Consider the following 26948-nt stretch of genomic DNA (forward strand, 5'->3'; position numbering starts at 1 on the left):
TTTGGTGGTAGGAACATGGAGGAAAAAACAAAGACCTCGACCCATTTGCTCTGGGCTGCTAGAAAGGAGCTCATTCCAAAGACGCGCCTCACCTGAACTGGGCCACTTTCTGTCCACAGCGCTGTCCTCACAGGGGGGGCCCGCTGCCCTCTGACTCCGGGTGAGGATTAAAAGCCCACCATTGGGGTTATTCTACTGTGTAACAGATCACTCCACAACGCGGCATTTTCAAAGGAACACTTTATTTTGTTCCGTTTAGTGGGGCGCAGCAAGGGTTCACTGAGGGCTCACCGGGCAGCCCTCACTTGGGGCCTCTCCGGCTTCTGCGGTCAGTGGCAGGCTGGGTCTGCGTGCGCCCTCCCTCCAGGAGCTGTCCACGAGCTCCGCTGGGGTCGCATCTGGCGTCCAGAGACCAGGAGGAAGCAGCATTTCAGACACTGCAGTGTCGCTTTCACATTCTATTAGTGAGTCGTTATGGCTGCCCACATTCAAATTCCAACCCCCCACAGGAGGGCCTAAAACCTGCAGTAGTATTGCAAAGCCACCATCACATCTGTCAGTTAGGAAGCTGTAAAGTGGGGCTGTCTTGCAGTACGTTTTATGATGATCAGACACACAAAACTAGTGTTTGATGTTTTAGGAAAATGGGAAACATCTCGCCGTGTCTCTTGGTACGCTTTCCTCCAGCCGCCCCTTTCAGCCTGGAAACCGGACCTTTGGTTATAGGTGTGAAATGGCTGAATGATACACTTTGAAGGTAGTGCCGACAGACCTGTGCTGGGATTGCGTCTGCAAGCTTTGCCTACATTTTCTTTTTAAGATTTTTTTTTTATTCAAGAAGTGGGGTGCAGGTCAGAGGTTGGGGGGCAAGAGGACTCACCAGAGACAGAGTAGGGAGCAGAACAGTTGAATTTACTGAAATACACTGCTGAAGGTAGCAGCGGGTGAGTCAGGAGAGCTCTGCTGCGCCATGTGGGTAGCTCCCCAGCCAGGGCCTGAACTCAGGCCTCAGTGGTGATAGCGCTGAGACTTAACACCTAGGCCACCAGGAGGCCCTGTCTACATTTTCAGCACATGTATACCAACCACATGGGGGGTTCATCTGATCAAAAGCAGATATGATCAAAAGCTGATCAAAAGCTCCTGCAGTAAAACAGATCAGATGTCGTATCTGACGATAAACTACTAGAAACATCACAGCACATGATCTTAGAAACAAAATCCCCTACTCCCTTGAGCAAAGATTGGTTACCAAGTAAACCCAGAAATGAACAAACTTCGGTTTGACCGTATGCTTTTCTCTCTCCCTTTCTTCCTCTTTTTTAATAACACACTGGGGTAACTCAACCAGATGTTCGTATTTATTTATAGAAGTCTCTCTCCAATTAGCTCCTCTAACCCCAGGTTACAGTTCAAGTGAGTGCACATAGCAGAAGTTTCTACATAGTCAGCCTAGTGTGGTGTTTTCAGACGCTGGGAAGAAACACACCTCCGTTTGCTCTCCTATCTGTTGAATAAATGAATGAAGGTTGGAGAATCAAAGAGCTAAAGGCTTGCAGGATCGGGTTTCGCGTGGTGGACACCGGTCCCGCCTTCCTGTGCTCTCAGGGAGAACACAAACAGCAGGCAGGTGGCACCATGCATTTCTCAGACTCATCACATGAGCTAAAGTACATGATAGGCCCAGTAAAATGGCTTAAACAGAATTGCAATTATTAAAAAAGTAATTTTCCTGTTTAGGTATTTAAATTCAACAAGTTATGCAATCGTGCACATTTTGATACCGTAGAATAAACTGAAACAATCTACAGCTATGGAAATGTGTGGTGGTTACCATTAGCTTGTCGAGATTTAAGTCAGATTTATTTAACAACAGAAAACTATTTGGAATGCTTAGATATGAAAACCGTGTGACTGCCTTGGGACTTTATTAGTTGGATTTGAATTTTGGGGTAGTATCTAAGATCCTGAGATGTTACAGGGACTGATGCCTGATTTAAGGACAGATATAAGTAAAAGCCCCTTAGGTGTGTCACAGGCTTAACCACCATACCTCAGAAAAGTGATTCTTAAGTCCCTTTAAATTCATTAGCTTGATTTGGGGATACCCCTACGTTATTTGCTATGCACTGATGGTAATCTACTTTGGATCAAAATAAAATTTACTGTCTAGGACTTAAAATAGAAAATCACATGACTTGATGGCTTAAAAATAGGAAGGTTCCGCAACACACGGCAAGCATACAGCTTGCCACCCTTCACAGCAGATCGGAAATGACTGGTTTATAGTAAGTTGGCACCGAAGCCCGAAGCAGCGCCATGGCTAACAGCTTCACGATTGTGGAAAACAGCGTGGGACAGGGTCCCAGTGTCCCTCGCCACAAAGAGCTTGGGGCTGCACAGCCAGGGCACGCCGGTCAGCAGAGCACTGAACTCTGGCTTCTCCACAGCAACTAGAAATGCTCATGAGCATCTCTATTTTCTAAGATGGGCAAATGCCCATAGGGCAGCAAGTGGGGAGAGGTCTGGCCCCACTAAACAGACATCTGTCTGTGTCTGAGTGCACACTCATTAAGACCCTGGAAAGACACACAGCATAGGCTTAGCTGTGTTTTCTCTGAGTGGTAGGACTAAAGGTTTTAAAAAACCTTTTTATATACCTTTTGGTATTCTCTTTGGATTCTGCTTTTTTCTGTAGTATAATAAACATGCTGTGATGCTTGTTACTGATACATCAATTTGATGAAATCAAGTGATTTTTTTTTTTTTAAAAAGTCTCTTATCAGTGAAACTAAGAATCTGTTCTCTGGACCCAAACTACCTGTGTTCACTCATAAATTGAGCTGTTGAGGTGGAGAAGCACATGGCTAGGTGTACTCAGAGACCCTGGACGTCCCGAGCAGAGCTGGCCTTGGGGCTTCATATACTGCAAAACACACCAATACCCCCAGCCCTTCCGTAGCACACTTGTTCCCTGCGAGCCCTTGAAGGCGGGCAGCAGGATGAGGACATGTGTCTTCAAGTCAAATGGATGGCCGCTGCTTGATTTTTTATCTGGAAAACGGGGCAAATAATGCCTTGCAGAGGACTGAATTAATGTTCATAAAGCACTAAGCCCCCAGAGGGGGATAAATAAATGGTACCTGCTACTATTGTCCTATGTCGAGATCAAACATAACAAAAGCTAAATAAAGCAGCATAGTAACAAGCAAGGAACATTTTATTGTATGCATATTCTCAAAATAAAAAAAAAAACCCACAAAAACAGAACCCACAAATAAGAGCAAAGAACAAAGGTTTCTAGCTCTCTGGGGTAGGCCGGGCACCAAATCTTATAGAAACGTAGCTAGTACAAAACAAAATGTACTAATCAACATTGCCCTTTACTTCCCCTTCAAAAAAGACTATAGAGAAAAACACTGGAGTCTAATATAAATTTGCTGCACAATTAAACTTCAATGCGCTCAAAGAGTTATTGTATAGTAAACTGCAGAAAAGAGAGTAGGCATTTAATAATCTGCTCACAATCAAGAATTAAGCAACAGCCACTTGGAAAAAGACCGCGCATATTACTTAGTTGTTAAATCTCGCTTGCAGGGAGCAGATGGTTATCATGAATAGTTTTCTTACATTTTGGGGAGACACCAGGTCCAGTCATGGAAATAGAAAGGAATTTAATAAAGACTGATTTTAGAAAATCTCTCCTTTGCCTAAGCCACAATTTATTATCTACCTATTAGGCTGGTCTCAACCATTTTAAAAAATGTAGATACCAACAGACCAAATTCTTTAGGGAGAGACAGACTGACATGTTCCACAACAGGATCGTGTGTTTACATCCTCCAGGCAGCAGGGCAGAACTTGGACACATCAAACATCAGAGACTTACAAGACCGGCAACACTGTGCCTCCAGGCAATCAACTGGGCCTGTTTTGTGACTGTCTAAGGTAAATTTAAAATGAAAACCTGAAATCCCCTTGTCGCCTGCAGACGAGATCTAATCATCAGGACCCTCTAACATTCTGAACTTCTCACTCCCTATTTGCATAAATTAGTGCAAGAATTCAGGAATGGAAAACCCAATAAAGTGTACTTGAAGACCTGTGTAGTGGCGGGATGGGCACTGAGCAGGTGGCAGAGGGCAGAAAATCCTGAAGATCATTTACCCTGCAGCCTGTTATTTTCAAAGACCCGTGGAAGAGACATGCAGTCTCTAATAAGGCCTCACCAAAAGCCTTGCTACGCTTTCCTCAGGTGTCTGTCATGAATTTTCAGTCAAAACAAATATAATTTTGCATACCTCTGTCAAAACTATTACCCCATTTGCTACCCACCATGTGCCAGAGACGAGGCTGCCATGTATGTTTTTAAAAAGAAACCGGCGATAGCTTGACAGCGCTGAGGCTTTAAATATCTTGAGTTAAAAATAAAGGGCAGAGTATTAGATGAAAAGACAAAAGAATTGGGTACACATGCATTGGCTGAACTCAGGGCCGACACACTGTGCGTGTCCAGGGGAATATATTCACAATAAAGTCTGTGGCAGGAAAGAGAGAGTAGAAAATCATAAAAAACAAACAAACCGGTGACTGGCTTGGGGGTGGAGCAGATGACAGAGAATCAACTCCTTGCCTTTCCTGATATCCAGGCCCAGTTCTCCAAATACCCATTTCCTCCCTGACTCATGGTGCTTCACCTGAAGGCAGCCTCCTATTTGCTACAAAACATGGGGGGGGGGGGTTGGGGGATGGGGACAGGAGGGGTAAGTATATTCATTTCTTTTAATTTAAAAAGTGTGAAAGTTATGGCATCCTCTCAGCAGCTGTTGTGTTCTGCACAGTCCAGGGACATTAAAAAAAAAACAAACTCGCATTTTTACACAAGTTACAGGAAAACAAAACCACAGTCCAGCTCTCCCCCATACAGCAAGGACCCGCTCACATTCTAGTCTCCTTTCAGGACTTTCATAAAAGCCCAGGGTAGCACATTTGTGTGGGGTGAGCCCTGACTCAACTCAGCTGACACTCAGCATTGCTGCCCGCAGTTGCCGCCACGCGGCTTTCCTTCCAGACTCTGTCACCTGCCAGGAGCAGGTATTTGGCAAGGGGCCTAGGAAACATTTTTAAAGGAAACATCTTTTTCAGGAGATAAAACACCTCTCAAGGCAAATCAATCTTTAATGCAGCTCATTCTAGAAGAGACGGGCCGCCCTCCTCCCTGGAGCTGTGTCACCTGGCCTTTGAGGGGGACAGGCTGTCTGACATCGCTGCCCTCTCCGCTGCTGTTACAGGGCAGACTCCGTCCCTTCCTTGAGTCACGCAGGACCGCTGTGTTGTTGTTGCCATCCCAACACTCAGAGCCGTGAGTACTGGCGAGCCTTTATCCCTCTAAGACGCACAAAGACGTGGCTGCCATCTAACTCTGAATTTGTCCTTAAGCCAAGCAGGCCTCTCCCCACTCACTTCCAGGGCCCTGAGCGGCGGCGCCTTCCCACTGTTAACAGATCTGTGAGGATGGAAGGAGGCTCCCCACCCCTCCACAGCCTGGTAGCGAGGGTCAAAAGCTTATAAAACGCCATTTGGTACAAGAGATTCTGCTAATTGCGACCAGGGCGATGGCCAAGCTGGGGGTCCCGCGGAGGACCTGGTCACAGACGGCTGCTCCGGTCACGATTTCCCTGCAGGAGACGTTAAGGAGGATCAGTTACAAAGAAAAGTCGCATCGTTTAGGAAGCTTTGGAGTCTTTTCTGAGGTGTGTGTGCAATCGCCACCTCATGGGGCTTGTGTGGGCCGGACACTTGGCTGCTCAGGCCCCGCAATCCAGGCTGCGAGGAGGAAGCGCGCAGCCGCTGCAACTCCGTGGTGACAGCACCATGAAAACGGTTTGTCCTTGGGCGCTTCTGGGGGACGGGGAAGGACGGGTTTGCTGGGTGACCCGGGCCGTTCACGACCCACTGTGTAATGAGGGTCTGGCGCGCCGCGGGCACAGACGGGGCCACCTGGAGAGAACAGCGTCTTTAGCAGCCAGTCCCGGGGTGCAGGGCATCTCCACTTTCTGCCAGCACGAGGGGAATCTCTGGGGTCTTCGGCTGCTACTGCCCCCCCTTGAGAGAGAGAGAACGAGTCCTCTTACTCCCTAATTCCTGCTGCGGCCAGAGAGCCACGGGCCCTGGGGGGCCGCAAGTCTGGGGGCGGGGGCTTGGGCTGGGAACTGCTTTAAGGAGGTTCCGAGCAGGAGCCGCTTTGTCCCCGCTTCCCTCTCATACACTCATCCACCAGGTCACTCCCAGCACCTTCGCTCGCTCACCCTTCCTGAAGGTTTGCTGCAGTCATCCTGCTCCTTGGGGACCCTCTACAGGTGAACCGTTTCCATAAGTCCCCACAGGTAGTTCCACAAATGCCCAAAAACACACCTTCACATTTTTTTCTTTTTTAAAAATGTCAATTTGTTTTTAGTGGCTACTGTCCGTTCACGAGACAGTGAGTGGAGCGACAGGGCGGGGCTGTGTGGCGAAGGGGGCGGCCGGCCGGCTCCGGGTCAGCGTGGAGAAAACCCCACCGCCAGGCTGCAGCCCACCACGGGCGTCATGTCCCAGACCTGCAGGAGAGAGGAGGCCAGAGGCCGAGTCACGCCGAGAACAGCAGAACCTGCCCAGGGGTCGAACGACCGCCCTCCCCCTGCACCGCACGGCCGCCTCCGGTTATGCCGTGAGAAGGCGACAGCTCTCTAAAACCCAACAGAGCTTTTCGGTACAATCTCAACACCTGAAAATCATATAATAGCTTATGATTAAATTCAATTAATAAAATCCCACAGGGAGAAGCCCATTTTTCCGCTATAAAATAAAATGTCAGTTTCACGCCTCAGGAGTGGCTCTGCGCAGGAACCAGCCTAGTGGCTCTGGCATCGCCAACGTGGTCATTTCCTACAACTCGGAAGCCCCCTTCCCAGTAGGAAGGCACATCAGCGAGGGCGTGAAAGACCAGAGAGAGGGCCAGCCATGGCCCAGGCCAGCCGGGGAGGAGCACCCTGGGCCAGTGGTCGAGGGGTCCAGGCCCAGCGCAGCTGGCTCGGAAAGTCAGTGTGGCAGAGGGAAGCCACCGGGAGGGGCCCCTGCCAAGGGCACGAAACTTAAGAGGATGCACCTTGTCACGCAGGGTTTCCTGGGCCAGGCTGCCGATCAGACGGTGAGACTGGCCTGGAGCCACAGAAGCCGCCCCAGCCCAGTGATGGAGCGCTCTACTGGGAGATGCCAATGGGGCAATGCGGCAGGTTACCTTGACCACGCGGTCGGTCCCACAGGTCACCATCAGTCCCCTGGCGACATCCATGGCCATGTGGGAAATATTATGCTTTCCTTCATGAAACGTTGCTAAGGACGTCCGGCTAGCAGAGAGAGAAGAGACCACTGCAACTCACCCGCTGTCCCCCAACCGGGCAACAGAGAGGAAACACAGTGACAGCATCAGCGGCCTCTAAGGCGGTGGCTGCCTCTTAAAGACCTACTAATTGAGGGGAGATGGAAATCTTGGGGAGTTGCAAGACTATTGAGAGGATTTTATAAAACTTCCCCCCAAAATGGGTTTGTACATTCTTGGAAAGGAGAACGTATTCCCAGACATAAAAACAGGAACGTCTCATGCAGCAGAGGAAGTGCAGGGCGGCCTGCAGCCTCCAGGCCTGAGTGCTGGCAGCGCGTGCCCAGCACCAGACCCCTCAAACCCCACACTTGCCCACCCTTGCAGGGCGGCCGAGACCGCTTGGCAACATGGCCCCCTGCCAAAATGTGCTGTCAGCCCGTTTCAAAGACGAATCGGAAGGGGAGGTCAGGAGGAGCCTGGTTCCGCCCGGATTCACCTGCTGGGTCAGGCTGGGAAGGAAACAGATAGTCTCCACACAGTTACAACAGACTGCTGTGACTGACTTTTGTGGCAGAGAGAATACTGGTTGCTGGAGTCTTCACAGATCTGCAGGAGGTGTGAGCCCACACAGACGCCCCATGCTGGGCGAGCCGGCCTCACTGCTGCGTCCAGGGACACGGGATGGGGCTCAGGAATGTCCTCGGGAAGCGGGGCAGGGCTCCGCTCGTGTGTGGGAGAAACGTGTCTTAAGTCAGAGCCAGGATAGAAACCTCACCTTAGAAACCACTCATGGGTGGGGAAGGGACAAACGGGTGGGTGGAGGGCATCCACGTCATTTCACAGTAAGACAACGACAGGCAGACACTCACTCCTCGTCCTTGATGGAGTCGTAACAGGAGTCACACATCCGGACCTGGAACTCGAATCCCATGATGGGGTAGCTGGAGCGCTTGCTGCTGCACTTGCCGCACACGGCCTGGCCACACTTCCTGCAGTGGTGCTGAGGGCCAGAGGGGGAGGGAGTTACTTTCTGCTTTAATGCACACGGTTTCCCTGCAGAGGGGAGGGAGCAGGAGCGGAAGACGTGCCTTGAATTATAATCACCAATTGAATGCATCAAAACACGAAAGGTAGGCACTTTCAAAGCTGGCTGAAATATGGATTTCCAAACAACCCTGCTTCACTGGCTAAATACTGCTTTTCACTCATTTGAATGATGTCTAGATGTCAACAACATTACCAAAAAAATGTTCAAGTTCATATGGGAGTCCAATGACTGGAGATATCAGGAAGGACAATTCCTATCAGAGCAAAGTTCTCAAATCAAATTTCAAGTGTCGCATGCCCTCATTAAGAAACAAATACCCATCATCATTTGTTCTACTGTTTCTTTTAGTCTTTCACACTGTCATTCTGGAAATAAGCTTCAAAAACATTCCAAAGAGCCCAGTTGTTATTATAGATTTTGGCATATTCTATCTTTCCTGTCTCTTCCATTAGTTAATTCAGAAGAGAAAATGCATTTCGTCATGTTTCTTCAGACGCCTCCACCAGTCACAATGCGGCTGTCCCCCCCGGCATGCACTGTGAGAACGAGGCCGATGCTAAGACTCAGGTGAGCATTAGAAAGTTATGGGTGCTGAACTACTCCTACATCCCTGAGCCTCGGTTAGACCTTGCTGTAGGGCAGCTTTGTGAGTAGGATGAAAGAAAGTTTATTAACACACGCGAACTTAAAGCAAGTCCCTCACAGAAGTGTAACCCATAATAAAAGGCATAAAGTCAGCATTTTTCACTTACCTGCAAGGTCACATTCACCCTGAGTGAGTGGCTACCTTCAAGGCTGCTGTAGAAATATATTTTTTTGCAGAACTTTAGTATGACATGATTACCTAGCGATAAGAATATCTTTGAAATCTAGAGGCTATTTGGGATATGTTTCTATGATTTAAAAAAAAAAATAGTACTTAAGACATGCTTAATAAAAAGGCTCTGGGTAGATGTTTATGGAGCAATTCATGAATGATTTAAAATTCTCAGTATCAGTGCATCCCAGGGAGGCTGCCCTGTTGCTTTATACTCTGATGGTGAAAGCATAAGGCCTATAGCCATCTGCCCTCGTTCATTCTAACTTTGCGCTTGGCCAGTGTGAAGACTTTAACATGGCACAGTCCTAAACTAAAAGATCTTCATCTGTTTACAAGCAGGCTCTTGGGGTCCTCTGCATCCTCTTTTCCAGTGCAGGAAAAGGGAGGGAACCGTGAGGGAGGCGGGGTCTCGCTGCCCCAAGAATGGTCTTGTCACCGTTAGCCCCACAGGAACCGTGACACGCAAGTGCCGGAGTTAACAGGGAAGAGCGCGGCTCCAAACAAAAGAACAGGTCAGTCACACAAACACGCAAGGTACATGATGGACCCAGCTCGGGTCCGGCGCTGGCTGCTCACCTGTCTGAGGCCCAGAGTCTTTGTGTCCCACATCTGCTTTATGTTCCAGAAAAAGGGCTGCTCGCATTTCTGACATGAGTCACTTTCCAGCCATTGCGGAGCCTGGGGGAGAAAGCCACACCACCGTCAGCTTCTCTGCACGCCTGCCTTGCTTTTCAGAAATCTGTGACAGTCTCAGGCCTTGCTGAGGTCAGCATTTTTAAAAAGCCCTCCATGCTTTAGAGCTGTTGCTGTTCAATACCGTGCGTGCTGAGTAGTAACTTTAATGATGTTCACGGGGATTGTCCAAATATTAATCTACAGATGGCAGGCAGTGATTGAATTTTCACAGTGAATGCTTAAGAGGCATCTTTATGTGTGTGTTTTTATGCCAAAGATGTTTGACATCTCTATCCAGCTGAGTTAAAAACCCTTTTCTTGCAGAATATGGTGAACTCCCACCTGGGAAGGCTTGTGCGGTCATGAGGTGACTGAAATGAGAGTTCTTGGGGGACATACTGCCAGACAGACCTGCCACCATCTTCTTTGGCAGCCCCTGAGCAGGCCCCCCTCCCTGTGGGCTACCTGCATGCCTCCCCACCCCAGCCGTGGCCTCTGTGCTGTCATTCTTCATACCCATCTTCCACCCAACTAGCCACTGAGTTGCCCGCTCCTCTATCCATTCATCTTCACGCATGCACAGCCCTCACAGAGAATGGGCTCGATGGATTTTTCTTGAAACGGGACAATTCAAGTCTCAAACTTCCCCTCTTGAGAATGCAGAGAATATAGCCCTTAAAAGAGAGGCTGACCTTGATTACAAGATCAGCCTATTAAAAGGTTTGAATTAACCTCAACTGCTTGCCAACACACATGTGTACTAAAAAAGGTGGCAAATCTTGGTTTTTATAAAGCTAAACCAAAGATCATGAAAGAAGAAATAATCTCTTGATGTCGTAAGTAAAATCAAGAAGCACATATCTGGTCAGAGGGGACGATGAAGGGAGGGTCACAGGAACCGAAACACAGTGAGTCTCGTAAGATGTGTAGTCAAGACAGCACTTCAGAGATTCTACTGAACTGCTGGTTGAAGGGTGAGTGCCCCTAGTTCTTTATTTGGCTTCCTATTGCATCAAAACTTTTGGACTTCCTAGTTCTTATTTTAGATCTGCCACTAGAAATATTTCTATGTATGACAGCTACTGTTGGAAAGGTCGTTCTTCCTGGGGGCCTTGGGGGTAGGCACCCACAAACAGAATGAAGGGGGCTGAGATAGGAGAGGCTTCTTTAAATAATGAGGGAGATGTTGGAAATGAGAAGGGAGGACAGGACAGAGAGAGAGAGGAGGGGTCACAAATTATTTGTTTCTGCGGTTGGTGGAGGAGAGAAGCTGGTTTGGGGGACGCTGCTGTGAACAAGGTCCCTGAGAAAGATGGTTCCGTGGGGGATCTGTCCCCGTGACACCAGTTGCAAGCGCAACAGTCATGTGGCAGCAAAACCAGGTACCCACCTGCTCACAAAGGCCACGTTCCAGCGTGAGCCGATACACACATCCACGTGCGTGCTGATGTACAAGGTGAGTTCAAGTACATGCCTCATGAGGTTGTGAGGGTTAAATGAGTTAAGATTTGTGAGAGGTTAAGATTCGTGAGGGGTTAAGCAGACAGCCTAGCATTCCAACTGTTCTAGTGCCTTAGTTCATTTCATCTTTATCACAACCCCAGGAGACACAGAGAAATAGTATTCCAGGTTTACAGACAAAGAAACCGTGGCCCAGGATGGACGTGACTGTCTGTGATCAGTTACAAGCTTGAGGTCCTGGCAGGTGTGGGAGTCCAGCCCTGGATGTCTAGGCTCGATCCAGCCTCTGTGAACGGGTCCTATTTATTTCAACACGCCAGGGTCTCTCCACGGATCTGGGGTCTGAACTGAGTCTAAGCCTCACAGAGCACAATTCTCAGAGTTCAGGAAAGAATAGTACTTTGCTGAGCAGGAGATCAGAGGGACACATGGGAGGCAAAAATGCTTAAAATAATGTCAGATAAACTAAAATCAAAATACGAAGTAAACAGGCTTTTTGGAATCTAAGTATAAGAAATATCCACAACTTTATTCCTTTAAATACTCAGGGCTGTGGTAAGCTAGCCAGGGCCATTTGTTATATGCTTATTCTCCGAGGAGGAAAGTAAATTTACTTTGGACAAAAAGAGCAAAAGAGAACATTAACCAACTCTTCTGACTGTTTCACTGTCTTTTCTATATCCTGTTCCCTCTCGCTGAGCCAGACAGACGATGGCACCAACACTGCTGACCACTGCAGTGACCCAAGTGTATTCTGTGTGCTATGCCACACACGCCATGATCGACTAGATTCAAATGAAGTTCTCATTTCCAGGGGATCTGTTCTAGTTATTGTGACTTGCTCACTTATGTTTCATCTCTCGTTACAAAAAGGAACGCTCTAATTACAAGCCAGCAGCTGAGCAGGCTTGCCTCTAGCTGCCAGTGTGGAGGCCGAAAGCCAAGAAGGTAGGAAACACTGCTGTCAGCATCTCCAGGTGACCTGGGAAGACAGTCCCTGCAAGCACCGTGGGGCTGGAGACTGTAGGGTGATTCTCTGTTCTGGCCAACAGAAGCCCCACAACTGTGCAGATCTCTAACACAGGGCAGAATCTTACAGTACAGGGACTGCTGACCTCTGTATTCCATTTACTGGTAAACCACAAAAAAAAGCTACTAAAAGTAATGCATTTTTTTACACAATCTGCTTTTCCATCAACACTGCAACCATCAAGACAGATAAGCATGGTGTGAAATGTGTCAGCAGCCAGAGAGCCTGTGATGTGGGGGTACCCTGCCATACACAACTAAAAGGACAAGAACAGCTGGCACAGGATAGACCTTGAACAACAGGACTGTCTTTTCTTCCCCTCGATGTACTAATGTACTCCATGTACAAGTGACCTTGACGGTAGGAACCTGCTTCTATTTTCCATTTTTTAAAAAAATGGAATGAGATGAGAATGGATGGGAAAAGGGATTGAAACCCAACTTGATATAAACACTGAGAAGAACCACAAGGGCCCCGGGGCCCCTGGAGGCTCCTCCCTCAAGCTCAGGATACAGATCTTTGGAGCTTTCTGCTCTCTCAGAGCAAGACGGCCTGTCCCTGAAACACGACAGGCCTAGAGAGCAGGAAACTGAAGAGCCTACTAGCTGTTCTTGATGCTAGTAACTAATAACTTGATGAATATAAAAACTGGTGTGTCCAAATAAACCCTTGAAAAGAAATTATTCCGCATTCTCTCATATCGTGCAAAATTATACGTTTACTAACAAATTACCCTAAGCCACACCACAAGATGTTTGGAACATTCAAAAAGAGAAACGAGGCAACAGAATTGTAATCAGGATTTTTCTCTAATTGGTTAATCTTACAAGGTCACCAACACAACTAGCAATTGGTGCCTTTCTGCAGTATGGACAACCTTTAACTATGCATAGACTGGTCAATCTCCTTTGCAAGATACAAGCTCCCTGCAGGTAAGAATCTGTGTGCGGGAACACTACAGCCTGCAGCATGGAGATGAGTGATGTTGCCATTCTTTGTGTACTAGGCCCCGAGGGTACGCCTGCTGGGGTGTGCTAGAGAGGCTGGACTGTGGCCCTGGTCAGCCAGCAGGGCAGAACCCCAGAGGCCAGAGAGGGTGAGGCTGTCTCCCTGGGCTGCCTGGCTTGCTCAGCGACTTACCTCCTCTCTGCTCACATCCATGTTCCACACTGCGATGCCACCGTCCGAGGAACAGGAGACGAGCTGCCTCGTGAGCTGGAGGTAGCACAACGACTGCACCCGGTCACTGCGAACAACACAGCGATTCACGCTGGCTCGAGTGGGGAAACACAGGAGCCTCTTCACTTAGGCCCCAGCCCTCTCCACCCGTAGGGTCAGCCCACTGACTATCTGGGAAGGACTGTGGACTCGAGGAATACTTGACTTGGCATCCTGTAATCTCTCACACAGACAATCATGTCTATGAAATAAACACCACTTCCAAATCGGGGGTTAAGAACTGCAGGTCCGAGACAAGACACGGGCTACAGTTGTCTGAACCGTCCGGGGATTTCTTTCTTGGGTGCATAGGATTTACCTACTTGTTTCAGAAACCACGATCAAAGGAGGCGTAACTCCTTCAGAAGCCACCAAACAAGGAACTAAACAGCATGGCAGCTATCAGGGTGTACATGTGTACACACATGTGTGCACGCGTGCACACACACACACTCCAACGGGTGAAGACATCTGTCCCCTTCCTGCATTGTCAGATGCTCCTCTGGGTGCCCCAGGACACACTCTCCTCCCCAGCCTGTGGAGCTGTGAGGGAATCTTCCCTGACGCTCTCTGCAGGAAGCAGTCACCGCCTAGCCAGCAAGGAGGGAAGGGGAAGGAACGTTTTCATGACCAGAAAGCAGGGGCCTGAGTATGCCAGTGTCACAGCTGAGGTGCACAGGACTGTAACGTCACCACATGCTACTCAACGTAACAGGTTTTAGAATTTAAAATAAGGCAGGCATCCAGTTCAAGCAGGCTTAGATGTGTACACAAGCCTCCGTGATCCAAGCCCTCCCTGCAGCCGCTGACCCATGTGTGCCTCAAGCAGGTACTTCAACCCATGATCCCTTGGAACAGAAAGGTGGGGAGCACTCTGGATTGAGAAGGAAAAAAATCCTGTGCTCCTATTTGCTACAGAACCCCAGACATTCGGGACCACAGAAAGGCACCTACACATGGACTGAAAGGCCCATGCCACTGTCCTCTTAAAACATGGAACACGGGCTGAGAGGGCTTCCCCTAGTGGCGCAGCGGTTGAGCGATGGGCTGCGAAGCTGCCCGCAGCCTCTGCAGTGCCGGTTTGATCCCCAGTCACCAGAGAGGGTCCCACATGGAGCGCAGACCTCTCCTGTATAGCCCGCTGCTCCCCTCAGCAGTGTACTTCATCACTCTGCCTGTTCTGTTCCCCGCTCTGGCTCTGGTGAATTCTCTCACCCTCCCACGTTTCTGACTGTACCCAGTGCTTGTATAAATAAATAAATAAATCTTTAAAAAAAAAAAAAAAAAATCACGGGCTGAGAGAACGCAGCGTCGGAACACCCCGTGCCCCCCCTCCCCCGTGCCCACCGCCCCATACACACTGGTGGCCCTGGAGCAGCAGCATGCGGCCCTTCCGCCCGCCAATGTCCCACATGATGATGCTGTTGTCTGAGGCGCCGGAGAAGAGCAGCCGCTGCATCGGGTCCCACCAGAGGCAGGCGACGCTACCTGTGTGGGGAGAGGGCGACATGTTATGTCTTGAGGGCCTCACAGCAGCTCTGTGGCGCCAGGCGTCCCCCAACACTCGGCCGCGAGGCACAGCAAAGACACAGCACCCCCATTCCCATTCCAGACTCGGGGGTGAGCTTGCCAGCTGTGCAAACCACTCTGACAAGGACTTCCAAAGGTTATTTTCCTCGCGCTGCACTTAAAGAAAAAATTATAAAACAGCTGCATATGAAAGTCTAGTTTAGAAAAAGTTTTTGGCAGAAAAAATGATAGCTGTTACTATTTAACGAGGAAAGGTAGTGAGGTTTCCTGTGGAAACACCGAGACAAACACCGAGATTACTCCAGGTCTCCAGCAGCCTGCGGGCCCTCCACCTGAAGGCCTATGTCTCACAAAATTAAATGCCTCAAGAAAAAAGTTGTGAGTGCACAGAGACTTTAAGGTGAAAAACTCCAAACCTTCCACTTCACACTACTGGCTAAACATATCAAATTTGATACCCTTGGGAAAATCTTGCTTTCTACAGATTTCTCTTTCAACAGAGCTCTTCGTTGTTCCACTGAGTGTTGCTTGCCTAGAAAAAAATCGTTAATAAAAACTTAATTAAATAGCCAGCCACACCAGCTAATAATATTTTTGGTGAGTATATAGAAAAGCAATGAAGCCACATTCAAAAACAAAAATAAAAACTAGCTTCTCCCAGAAACTTAACAAAATTGAAAAAAGTATCCTGTAAAAGTGGCTTTGGGGATCAAATCTATGTGAATCCTGACCAAGCCTGCTGAAGCCAGGTCCCAGACACCTCAGCTGGTGGCCAGTGGGAGGTAACATGGTCTTCCATAGACACACTAGTAGCTTCCAGAACCTGTTCTGTCCCGAGCAACCCACAGAAGAATGACCCTCCCTCATCACCAGATAGTGGGGTCTTCCGGGACCATGCTTTCCTGCCCAAATCTATTCTGACTTAGTGTTCTTTCTCCTCTACAAGCTCCCTCATCTTTTGAGAGACTCAGTCTCAGCTAAAAAGACTAACTGGCAAGCACAGAGTACATTTTGTCATATTTAAAGCCCTATTTTCATAAATAACTCCATCAATTTCTTTCAACAAATCTCTCAACTCTTCCATCTACACCAGATGGCCTCTAAGATTCTAACTCGTTACCCCATAATAGCCAGTAGCGATCTGAACGCCTTCCGCTGAGCCTTGCTAATTCTCTGCAGCCTAGAAGCAATGCCAGCCGACCCAGGAGACCCCTTTCCTCACTGCCTGGCCGGGAGGCTTCCTGAGCAGAGGCTGAACCAGAGCACACACTCCTTCTAACTATTGTCCTAACAGGTCTTGCTCTATGTCCCAGAAACTGCAGATTAAATTAATAATAGTAATAACCAAGATAAAAAATTCTTCCAAAGTTCTGTTTACAAGAAAATTTGGAAAGAGCACCTGAAAATCATTTAAACTGGTCAACAAAACAGAAAGCATTTTCCACACAAGTATGTAGAAGATTTTGACAATATGAGACCCTAGCTGACACCCTTACCTTCACAGACTGTTCACTCTTTGAGATCTAAATCCCACAGCTGGGCCTCCTATCACCACCACAGCCTGAGTTCGATCCCTGGCCAGGGAGCTGTCCCACATATGGCACAGCAGATCTCTCCTGTCTTTCCGCTGCTCCCCTCAGCAGTGTATTTCAGTAGATCCACCTGTTCTGTTCCCCATTCTGTCTCTGCTGAACGCTCTCACCCCCAGCACCTCAGGCCTCCACCCCAGTTCTTCTATGCAAAATAAAATAAAATAAAATAAACCCCCCACTGACAGAGCAGACTGAAATCTAACAGACCATAAGGAATTGCTCATTCATGAAATCACGAGCTGAGAATGAAACTTGGCCACCCTGACTAGGAGGACACACTGCAGGGGAAGCACAGCCTACCTTCGTGTCCTTTGAGTGTTGTGATAACCGAACAGGTGTTCTGCTCAAGCTTCAGCAGGGTGATCTGTCCAGAGTAATCGCCAACAAAAGCATACTGAGTGTCAAAATCGTATCTGTGGAGTAGCGGTCAAGGAGACATAACGCAACCCATCTCAAAGGCAGACAACAGAAAATGTGCATTTTAAAGAGAAGGAGCACAGACCAAAACCTGTAATGAGAAAAGAAATACCCAAGGTAAAATCACACAGAGTGTAAACGTTGGAGGAAAAAGAACGGCTGGAATTACTAGGAAGATGCATATTCATCGTTCAGCAGGAATTTGTTCACTGCTGTAGAAGCTGGAACTAAAAGAAGATAAACGCTGATGAAGACAGGCCCGAAAACAAGTATTTAGAATCAGCTTATAGCAAAGTATGAGACTGTAAAAAAGCTCAATAACAAGAAAGCAAGAAAGAACTGAACAAAAAGGCTACCACGAAGTAGCTGTAGAAATAATGTAAAACTGACAGCAAATGCAGGACACGAACCCCTTTATTTTGGTCTACATGACTTAGCTTTAAGTGCAGGGGGTGGTTTACTTTCAAGTCTTGTGGACAGTTTAATCATCCAAAGGGCAGTTCTTTGGGGTAGCAGAAAATTTTAAAATATATTATCTAAGGGTAACCACTCATTACTTTCTCAATCACTTTTTAGCCATAAAACTCATGACAAATCAGTGGTTTATACACAATAGGATAAAATACCTTTTAAATTCCAAACACTGGTCAACAAGAGCACTGCTGACTGGGTATAATATGTCATTACATATTATCATGTGTAATATGTGACTGTGCTCATTTCTATAACGCATATGAAAAGCCAAACACAAAACATTTGCTTAGCTAATTAGGTCATGACAGATCTGAATATTTCCCTTGTTTCACTCTGAAGTGTATGGCACTATTTTAAATATCTCATGCTGCACAGTCAATTGTAGCAAACATTTTTTCATAAAGACTTTCTATGGGGAAAAAAGGCCTTTATGGAGAAGGGCATGACTTGCCGTAGCTGGCAGCCCTGACCGTGCCATCTCTAACCCACAAATTTGCAGGTGGCCAAAGGAGGGCGGTTATGTGTGAGACAAATGCCACATCATAGTAGGAAATTTTTAAAGTGGCAATTTCTTAACAGTTTGGGAGCTTCCTGAGGCAACTTTGAGAGCACTGTTAGGATGACGAATCCTTTCCAACAACAACAAAAAGTTCAATGAAAGATTTTTAAGTTTTATATTACGCTCTGCAGGGACACCAATTTGCTCTCTTGCAGGGTCTGCAAATAACCAATTATTATAAGATTAATTCCTTTTTTTCCTTTACCCAATAAAAAGTCTTTTCTTTCACTTCAAAATTCAAAGGAATGAGGAGAGGGGATTTACATTAGTCAGGTTTAGATTTTCCATTTTATATTAAAAACAGATAGCATTTCCCCACAAAGAACAGCAATTCACTCCATTATTTTTAATTTTATACCAAAGAGAAGTAGATACAGAAATGCCTGGATATTATGGGGGTTTGCGGGGTCCATTCAGACTTTGGATCTCAATGCACAGCTGAGGGTCAGACTCAGAACGACACGCCGAGACAGTGGTGCAGCAGGCGCGACCCCTGGAAGGATACTGCAGACAGGACGCCCAGGCGGAGAAGATGTGCCTGCCCAGCAGGCTCCCACTGCGCGTGCACATCCAGCTGAGACACTTGTCATGGCCGGTGCTGACCACCCACTCCGTGGCCAAGCTGAAGATGATCGCAGACACCCGGTTCTGATGAGCTGGGGGACAGAAAGGGACAGTCTGTGCCCTTCAGAATCACATCTCCTGGGATGAGGACTGAGGGCCCCTCTGAATCTGGAGCCTCCCAGTCCAAATTCCTAAGTGAATTCCTCCTGGCAATGCCTGCATTCTGTGCTCACGTTTCAGCTAGCCTGCTCTGCTGCGACCACAACCCAGGCCTCCCACCCCGGTCCTCTGGCTCCTGCGTGAAGACAGCAGAAGCTACAAATCACTGCAGGATAATATTCAAGAGGCTTCTAAAAAGAATGGTATGTTGTTTAGGACAACATGCATGGACCTGGAGGGCATTACGCTAAGGGAGGCGAGTTAGACGGAGGAAGACAAACACCTATGACCTCACGCCTGTGGAAGGTAAGGAAACAGAACAGACAAACAAAACAGCCAGCTCTTAAACTACAAGAGAGGTGGCTCTGAAAGGGAAGGGGCAAGGAGGGTGAGTTGGAGAAAATGGTCAAGTAAGTGGGGGAGGTGGAAACACATCTTCAGGGCGAACACAGAGTAGTCCGTGCAGGTGCAGAGTCCTAAAGTTGCACGCCTGAAGCCTTCATGTCACCCACCAATCACTACTTCAGTAGATTTTTAAAAAGATTAATGCTCAAGAAGGACTTGAATCAAATATAGATTTAAAACAACTACCAATGAGTTCCATAAGGAAAGCAGCGGTCTTAAAAGAACAATGTTTTCATTATATTTAACTTTGATGCTTTGACCGTTTAGAATACCCTGACATTGTACAGAGAGCAACTGTGATTTTCTGAAATTAAATAGGTACAGGCATTTTGTTTCCAGCATAATTTCTGTCTGTACACACAAACTTACTGTTATAAAGACAAAATAATTGCTAAGTTCCCTATTCCAAAAGAAGGGCTGAGCGTGAGGAAGGCGTTCCACTTATTACCTAGCTTCTAGAATGTTTCTATTTTCTGGTTGACCATAAACCATGGTGGGGCAGCGACCCATCTTCTACTTCATCACGCAGGAGTCCATGCAAAGAGCAGATGTTTCACAAGTGCCCAGTCTGATGACTGAGGTTAGAAGCCAGACAGGGAAACTGTAGAACTTACTCTCAGCAGTAGAAGCACTGAGGGACTGCTTCTCCCCAAGCCTCTGTGACCCTGGGGCTCACCCAGTGCTAGGCAGTTATGCTGGACTTTAAACACTCAGGTAGGAACCTGAAATTTAAAGGTTCTGGTGGCTGTTCGTCCTCAACACTCAACACCAATAAGCCAAGTCCCAGGTAGTGAGAACCGCCATCAGCTGACTCGGTGGCAAAGTGGGCCTTCTGCTTCTTTAGTTTCAGTGCTTTTTCTGATTTACACAAACACGGGGTGTGTGTATGTCCACGTTCAGAGAGCAAACTGAGAGGCAAACAGATTAAATGCCCAAACCAGCCACAGAGTAACCTCGCTGACTTCAAACACTGCTGGAACTAAGCCTGTGGGGGGCCGCCTCAGGCCAGAGGCCAAGCTCGTTCCCTCTGTCTGTGTGAAGATGTGGGAGCAAACGGCCATCTGTCCTCTCTGGGGAAGAATGCTCCTATTTCTAATCCTTTGTTTTGAAGTGTCCTGTCTTTTATGACAGTGTGGTGAAATATGGTCATGTGTGTTTTGCATCATTTTTATTTTATAAACTGTTCATTGAGGCAAAAAAAAAAAAGCTGACAATCCTATCTTATGTTTTTTAAAAAATGTTACTAGTCAATGAAATGTAAAGGTTTTGAAGCCACTGCAAAAAATTATGTGGCCTTACAGCCCATAATAAACCTAAAAAACCAAAATAGGGATCAAAACACCACTAAACATGTAACTATGAAATCATCTGACAAAGTATTCAATGATGAAATAACTTATTAAAAAATTTGCCTTTTGCTAGAAATACTGACTGGATAGATATAAACTTCATAAGGAACTTAAGAATTCTTGATTATTTCAAGATAAACCTATGAGTGAGAGTTGGTAAGTCAGAGTCGTTTCTATTGTTTTAATTTTTAAAAGATAGTTCAAAAACTAGGGGTAACACTGTAACACTTGGACATTATTCGACAACACAAGATGGGAGCATCTATTATTCATTTTCACAAAACAGTTTCGCCAACAACATAATCCATGTCTAGCAGTAATTACATCACTTTAAAATTTGGAGCAGGCCTCCCCAGTGGCACAGCGGGTTGAGCGCAGCGCTATGAAGCTGTCCACAGCCTCTGCAGCGCCAGTTCGATTCCCGAGCTGTCAGCAGCCTCTGCAGCACCAGTTTGATTCCCGGCCAGCCAGGGAGATTCCCAGATGGTGCGGCACACCTCTCCTGTCTCTTCCGCTGCTCCCCTCAGCAGTGTACTTTGGTCCTTTTGCCTGTTCTGCTTCCTGCTCTGTCTCTGGTGAATTCTCTCACCCTCCCGTGCCTCTGGCCTGTACCCCAGTGCTTGTATAAATAAATAAATCTTTAAAAAATAAATAAATAAAATTTGGAGCAGATGACACAGTATTTATGGAGCAGTAACTTGTGCTTCCTATTAAAATTCAAAGGTCTTTTCCATATCCTATTATCAGGCCAGACTTCACAAAAATGAACAATGTATACCAAAAAATATCAGGACTTGAAGTTTCACTTTATCCACAAACACAAAATAACAAATTTATAAATGTATGGTGAAGATGATGAGAATAATTGTTATGTGTGAAATTTCTAGGAGCCAGATAATTGATCTGATGGGAGCCCCCAAATTAACCAACCTGCTTTGGTTTTGCAAGTTCAAGCTCAAGTTAACATCAGACACTTGCTTTCATGAAGTGAAAAGATGCATGGATTTACAAGGCAAAGTAAAACTGGGAACAATATACATGCCACTGAATCCCAAGACGCTAAGCGCGTTATATAAAAGGGCCCTTCATAGGTTTACTAGCAAACATGACTCCCTGGGATCATGGCCAAAATTATGAACGTTCATAAAAAATGACATATGGTCGATATTTATTAAATAAAACTTAAAGTTGAGTATTCGTTTGACTACCAAACTGGAAAATAAAGAACGGGATAAGGCGGCAGCACTGTGAAGACTTCAGGGGCAGACAATGTCCACCAGGACTCCTGGGATGCAGAGTTAGAATATTGCTGGGAAGCAGTTTGCAAAATATCCAGGCATCATAGAACCTAACACTTGCCCTGTTTTTAGGAATTTGCCTCAAATAGGAGTAATCAGAGAGGCAGGATTGGAGTCAGAGTGACATCAACACAAGCGTCTACAGACACAGGACAGCAGTACCCACAGACATACACACACTCTCACACACACGGCAGGGGCACTGCCCAACGAGGCGATGCGTGGGTTCAGCAGCAGAAGGTTAAATTAAAGCTGATACCAGAACCCAATGGGACAGCACATACAATGTTTAACGTTAATGGTCAGGAAAAGGACGATTAATAGCAGGAAAGCTAATAGGCTCTCACATAACTGGGGGGACAAGAGTAAAGAGTTAACATGAAACCTGATTTACATCCTAAGAGACAGTGTTCCAGGGGTGTGTGTGTGCATACTCGTGTGCATGTGTGTCTGTGCATCTCCATGTAGAAGCGTGCAAGTGAGTGAGCACATTATAATTACCTGGGTAGGTCTTGATAAAGTTCATTTTATTAAAATCTTCAGAAACATGAAATTCCTAAAAGTAAACACATGCAATAAGATGACAGTTATGTTTTTTTTTAAACAACAGGAACTTAACTTTCAAGACAAAGTAAAATCCTAAAATGCCTATCAACACACGGAGACACCAGATGGCAGGAGTTGCTCCTTTCAGCAGGCCTGGCCCCAGGCCAGCATTTCTTGCTTTTTTTTGTTTTTCCAAAAGGAGCGTGTTTATTGCTTTTTTTTCCTTATTAGAAATTCCTCAACAGCAAGGCCATTTCTTGGGGAGACCAGACCACAAACAGAAAATCCCACTGCCCAGAGCAACACTTCTGTGTCTCCCCGCGTGAGCACCTCCTACCCCTCTCACTGTCAAGGCGTGTGCTGGCAGTTGGGCTCTCCCTGCTACGGCTGAAAATGCCTCCAGGCCATAGGCACAGAAAGTGACAGTCTCAGCTACAGTGAGAAGAAGGTAGTGAGTATCTGGGCAGTGTAAGGGGGAAAATAAACATTTCACATACAAAACACGGGGCGCGGGGGGCGGGGGAACGGAATTTAGAGATTGTGGGTGATTTTCCTATTTTGATGCTCCTGTGTTCTCAGAAATTTTATAGACTAAGTCATACTCTATAACTAAGGAAAAAAATGAAAAGCAAATACTTCTTAAAATCAGAAAATGAACCTCAACATAAAATGGGAAGTAAAAAATCCTAATTAAAAATTCTACAGATCAAGGCTAAATCGGTAAGATCTTAAGGCATTAAGTAACAGAGACATTGTAAACTGCTGACTTCTCAGACTGGAAAATAAACAAAACCCCACAAAGCAATACCAATTCCTGTTCTCTGTCTTGATTTTGCAAAGTACAAAGCTGTCTCCTCATTGCATAATCGCTACTAATCTGGTCTGCTTAATAGATCAATTGCTAACTAATGATAAAGTGGGTTTACGCTGCCCCTTTCCACTGAGGAGTTCTAGGAGGCCTCACACACTATGAAAAATGGCAGCACCCACCCACGGTCCCTGAGAAATCATCGCTTTCTGCCACCATGACAATGAGAGCTGAGGCCGCCACCATGACTTCTTATATGTGTGTGAGCCCGTGGCCGTGATGAGCCCAAGGCATTTCCAAGAGCATCAAGCCCCAGCCGCCCGGCCAGCCCTGCCACTTGCCCAGCACTGAGGAACTGCAGGGGCAGGCGGCTATGCTTTCCACTGGCTCTTTCCTTCTTGGCCCCTAGCACAACTCAAGGTTTCTTCTCCTGTCATTTTGAAAAGGAAACGAACAAAACCTGAAACTCTTTCAACAATACAACATTCTTCGTCCCCTTTTCAGCCAAAAAACCTTCTTGAGAGATGAGCCCAAACCCGCTCCCACTGGCAACTAGCTTCGAAGAACCCACGCCCAGCCCAGACCAAACACTATCCCCTTGGCCCTCTTCGCCAGGGCCATTTCTGTCTCGAGGACAGCCAACCGCTCCCCAGCTGCCCGGCTAGAGACCTGGAAGCCAGCTGAAGTCCGCTCTCTATTAAACAGCCACATCTTGCCAGCAAAGCCAAGCCCTGCTGCCAGATAGTTCTGGAAACCCTCACTTCTTCTCCAGCCCCGCCCAGTGTTTCAAGTTCTCATGCCGGAGCCCCTCTCAGGCCTGCCCTCCAAGCCCCTCTTCCACACAGTGCACATGAGCTAGGAAAGCCAGGCCCCCCACAGCTCAGTGCCCCCCCCCCGTTATATAGGGCCTCTTCTCACACACAATCCCAAGCAGCCCACTCACACACACTCCCAGTCTCTCCCGGCCAGGCAAGGGCCGGGAAATAAGTACTCCAACCAGCACCCCAACAACTCGTGTGATCACCAGTTTGCGAATCTCGGCTCACGTCTCCCCTCCCACAACCTGCCTTCCCCCTCAGCCCCCGTCCTAAATCTCAGAGAGAGGCAGGAGTCAGGCCCCGCCCAGTCTCCACTCCTCCTCCCCAGGTGATCACCGCCATTCCCATGGTTTCAAAACCTCCTGGGGCTGATGACATCCCGCCTGGCCTCTCCTGGGCTCCACGCTGTAAGTCCAATGCCAAGTTCCATGGCCACCAGATGCCTCGGCGGCATCTTCAGCATACAGCGGACTCCTTGCTGTCCCCTTCCCAACCCTAAGCCTTTCTCTCCTTGATAAACAATACCTCTGTCTACCCACTTCCTCAGGCCAGAAACCTGATGTCCTCCTCCCGACAAGGAGACTGTCTCAGACCCACCCTCACTGTGCCGTCCCCTCACCCACATGCTACAACATGCTCACTGCCCTCGATCTGTTCTCCACCAAGGGGCTGTAAACAATGTAAGTTATGTCCTGGCTCTGGTCTGAAAACCCCCAGAGCCCCCCTTGGCACTGACAACGAAGCCTAAAGCTTGACCCAGACCTACAAGGCCCTGAGTGATGGGCCTCAGCCCACACTCCCCACTGGCTCTGGCACGACCCGGTCATGAGAGCCTCCTCCAAGTACTCAGCTACCGGAGGCCTCCCGCCTCGCTCGAGTCCTAATGCCTACCTTCCTTTCTGGAGAACTCTCTGGCTCTGCCCGCGGGCTCCCTCCCACACAGCAAGTCCTTGTAGCAATCTTCCTGTCCACAGGGGGCCACTGCCTCTGGGCTCCATCTTTCACTGCACCTGTGTGTGTCCACAGCACTGACTACAACATGTGACCTGACGTTTATTCAGTGCCTGTGCACTGTTTGTCCCTCCCACTAGACTGTCTGTCCCTCCCACTAGACTGAGAGACCCCTGAGAGCAGGGACTGAGTGACTTAGCACCCTGCATGACACTGGTGCTGGATAAACATTCACGAGCAGAGAAGCAGAGGAATAGGGAGTGAGCGCTCAGAAACCTTTACAGCCATTCAAAATGGTTGTGACATCCAAGAATGAAGTCAGTGGATTTTCTCACTGATTTCCGGAATGTAGTATCAGGAATATCAACCCAGCCTACTAAACTGAAACAAACAGAGGGAAGGAAATAAGAAGGACCGGAATTGAAAAAAGTAGAGAAAAGGAAAACCAACAGAGAAAATCAATGAAACCAAATCTGGGTCTTTGAGAATCAACAAAATGGATAAACATTTGGCTGGGAGAGAGAGACAAGAGAGGACGCACATTACTAGATTCAGAGAGGGAATGGGGGGGCACTACCATCAACCTTACAGAAAAGGGGAGCGCCCCAGGGCGGCTATGAACAAACTCATCCAACACATCAGAGACGCCAGAGGAAACGGACAAACTCCTAAGACCAAAACAACAAATACCGAAAAGGAAATTAAAAATGTGTGAGAAAATAAAGAGCTTCAGCTCGTACTCAAAAATTCCCACACAATGAAAAGTCCAGGACCAGATGATTTCATTGGTCAACTCTTTCGGACTGGAAGTCCAAGTGTCTTAAAATGCCAAACAATCAAACAAATAAATGCATGTTTTAAAAAAATGGGCCAAGGACTTGAATCGGTAATTTCTCCAAAGGTGATGCACAAATGGCAAAAAAAAAAAAAAAAAAAAAAAAAAAAAAAAAAAAAAAAAAAAACCCATGAGAAGATGCTCATCACTCTATGACATCACTGGCCATTGGAGGAAAGCAAATTAAACCATAATGGGGTAGCCCTTCACATGGATAGGACGGCCATAAGAAAACCAAACAAAAATATCAAAAATAACAAGCGGGGGCAATGATGTCGAAAACCTGGTATCCTTGTAACATTGCTGGCGGGAATGAAAAATGGTGTAGTGACTTTGGGAAACAGTTTGACAGTTCCTCAAAAAGTTAAAGACAGAGTTACCCTATGATGTAGCAATTCCATTCCTAAGGGCTGTGTGTGTGTGTGTGTGTGTGTGTACACGAATGATCATACCACCACTCTTCACAGTGGTCAAAAAGTGGAAACAATCCAAATGCCCATAGGCTAACGGATGACAGTGGGCATATCAGTGTCGTGGAATATGATTGCACCACAAAAGGAAAGGCGTACTAATTCAAGCTACAACATAGATGGACCTCGGAAACATAATGCTATGTGAAAGTCAGACATAATAGGTCACACGTTTTGTGATTCTATTTATATAAAATGTGTAGAATAGAAAGCTCACTAGACTCAGAAAGTAGATCAGTGGCTTCCAGGAGCTGGGGTAGGAGGTACAGGGGTGACTGCTAATAGGTATTGAGATTTTTTTGAGGGGTGGGAGAATAATGGAAATGCTGGAATTAGAAAGTTAATGGTTAAACAGTCTTGTGAATATAGTACAAAAGCACTGACCTGCACACCATAAAATGATGAATTTTATGGTATAAAAATTATCTCAATTAAGAAAAAAACAAACACACAATTAGATGCATTAAAAAAAAAAAACAATCACAAGTAGAAAACTTTAAATATCTGGTCTTTCACCAAAGATAGTTGGAGAAGCACTGCCATAAAGAGTTCTGTGAG

General features: G+C 47.0%; 1 protein-coding gene across 1 annotated transcript in view; it reads right to left on the minus strand.

The window, feature by feature from the left end:
* Positions 1–208: 208 nt before the first annotated feature.
* Positions 209–26948, minus strand: part of WDFY1 (WD repeat and FYVE domain containing 1) — a 48338-nt gene continuing 21598 nt past the window's right edge. The window contains exons 4-12 of the mRNA XM_037524140.2: positions 22464–22518; positions 18693–18843; positions 17038–17150; positions 14977–15103; positions 13538–13643; positions 9808–9909; positions 8233–8363; positions 7280–7388; positions 209–6599 (exon numbers count right to left, since the gene is read on the minus strand). Of these exons, the coding sequence (XP_037380037.1) occupies positions 6540–6599; positions 7280–7388; positions 8233–8363; positions 9808–9909; positions 13538–13643; positions 14977–15103; positions 17038–17150; positions 18693–18843; positions 22464–22518 (954 nt within the window). The 3' untranslated portion in view covers positions 209–6539. The remainder of the gene's footprint in view (positions 6600–7279; positions 7389–8232; positions 8364–9807; positions 9910–13537; positions 13644–14976; positions 15104–17037; positions 17151–18692; positions 18844–22463; positions 22519–26948) is intronic.

Source organism: Talpa occidentalis, unplaced genomic scaffold, assembly GCF_014898055.3.
Source record: "Talpa occidentalis isolate TD23 unplaced genomic scaffold, MPIMG_talOcc4v2.1 talOcc4.3, whole genome shotgun sequence".
Taxonomy (NCBI): Eukaryota; Metazoa; Chordata; class Mammalia; order Eulipotyphla; family Talpidae; genus Talpa; species Talpa occidentalis.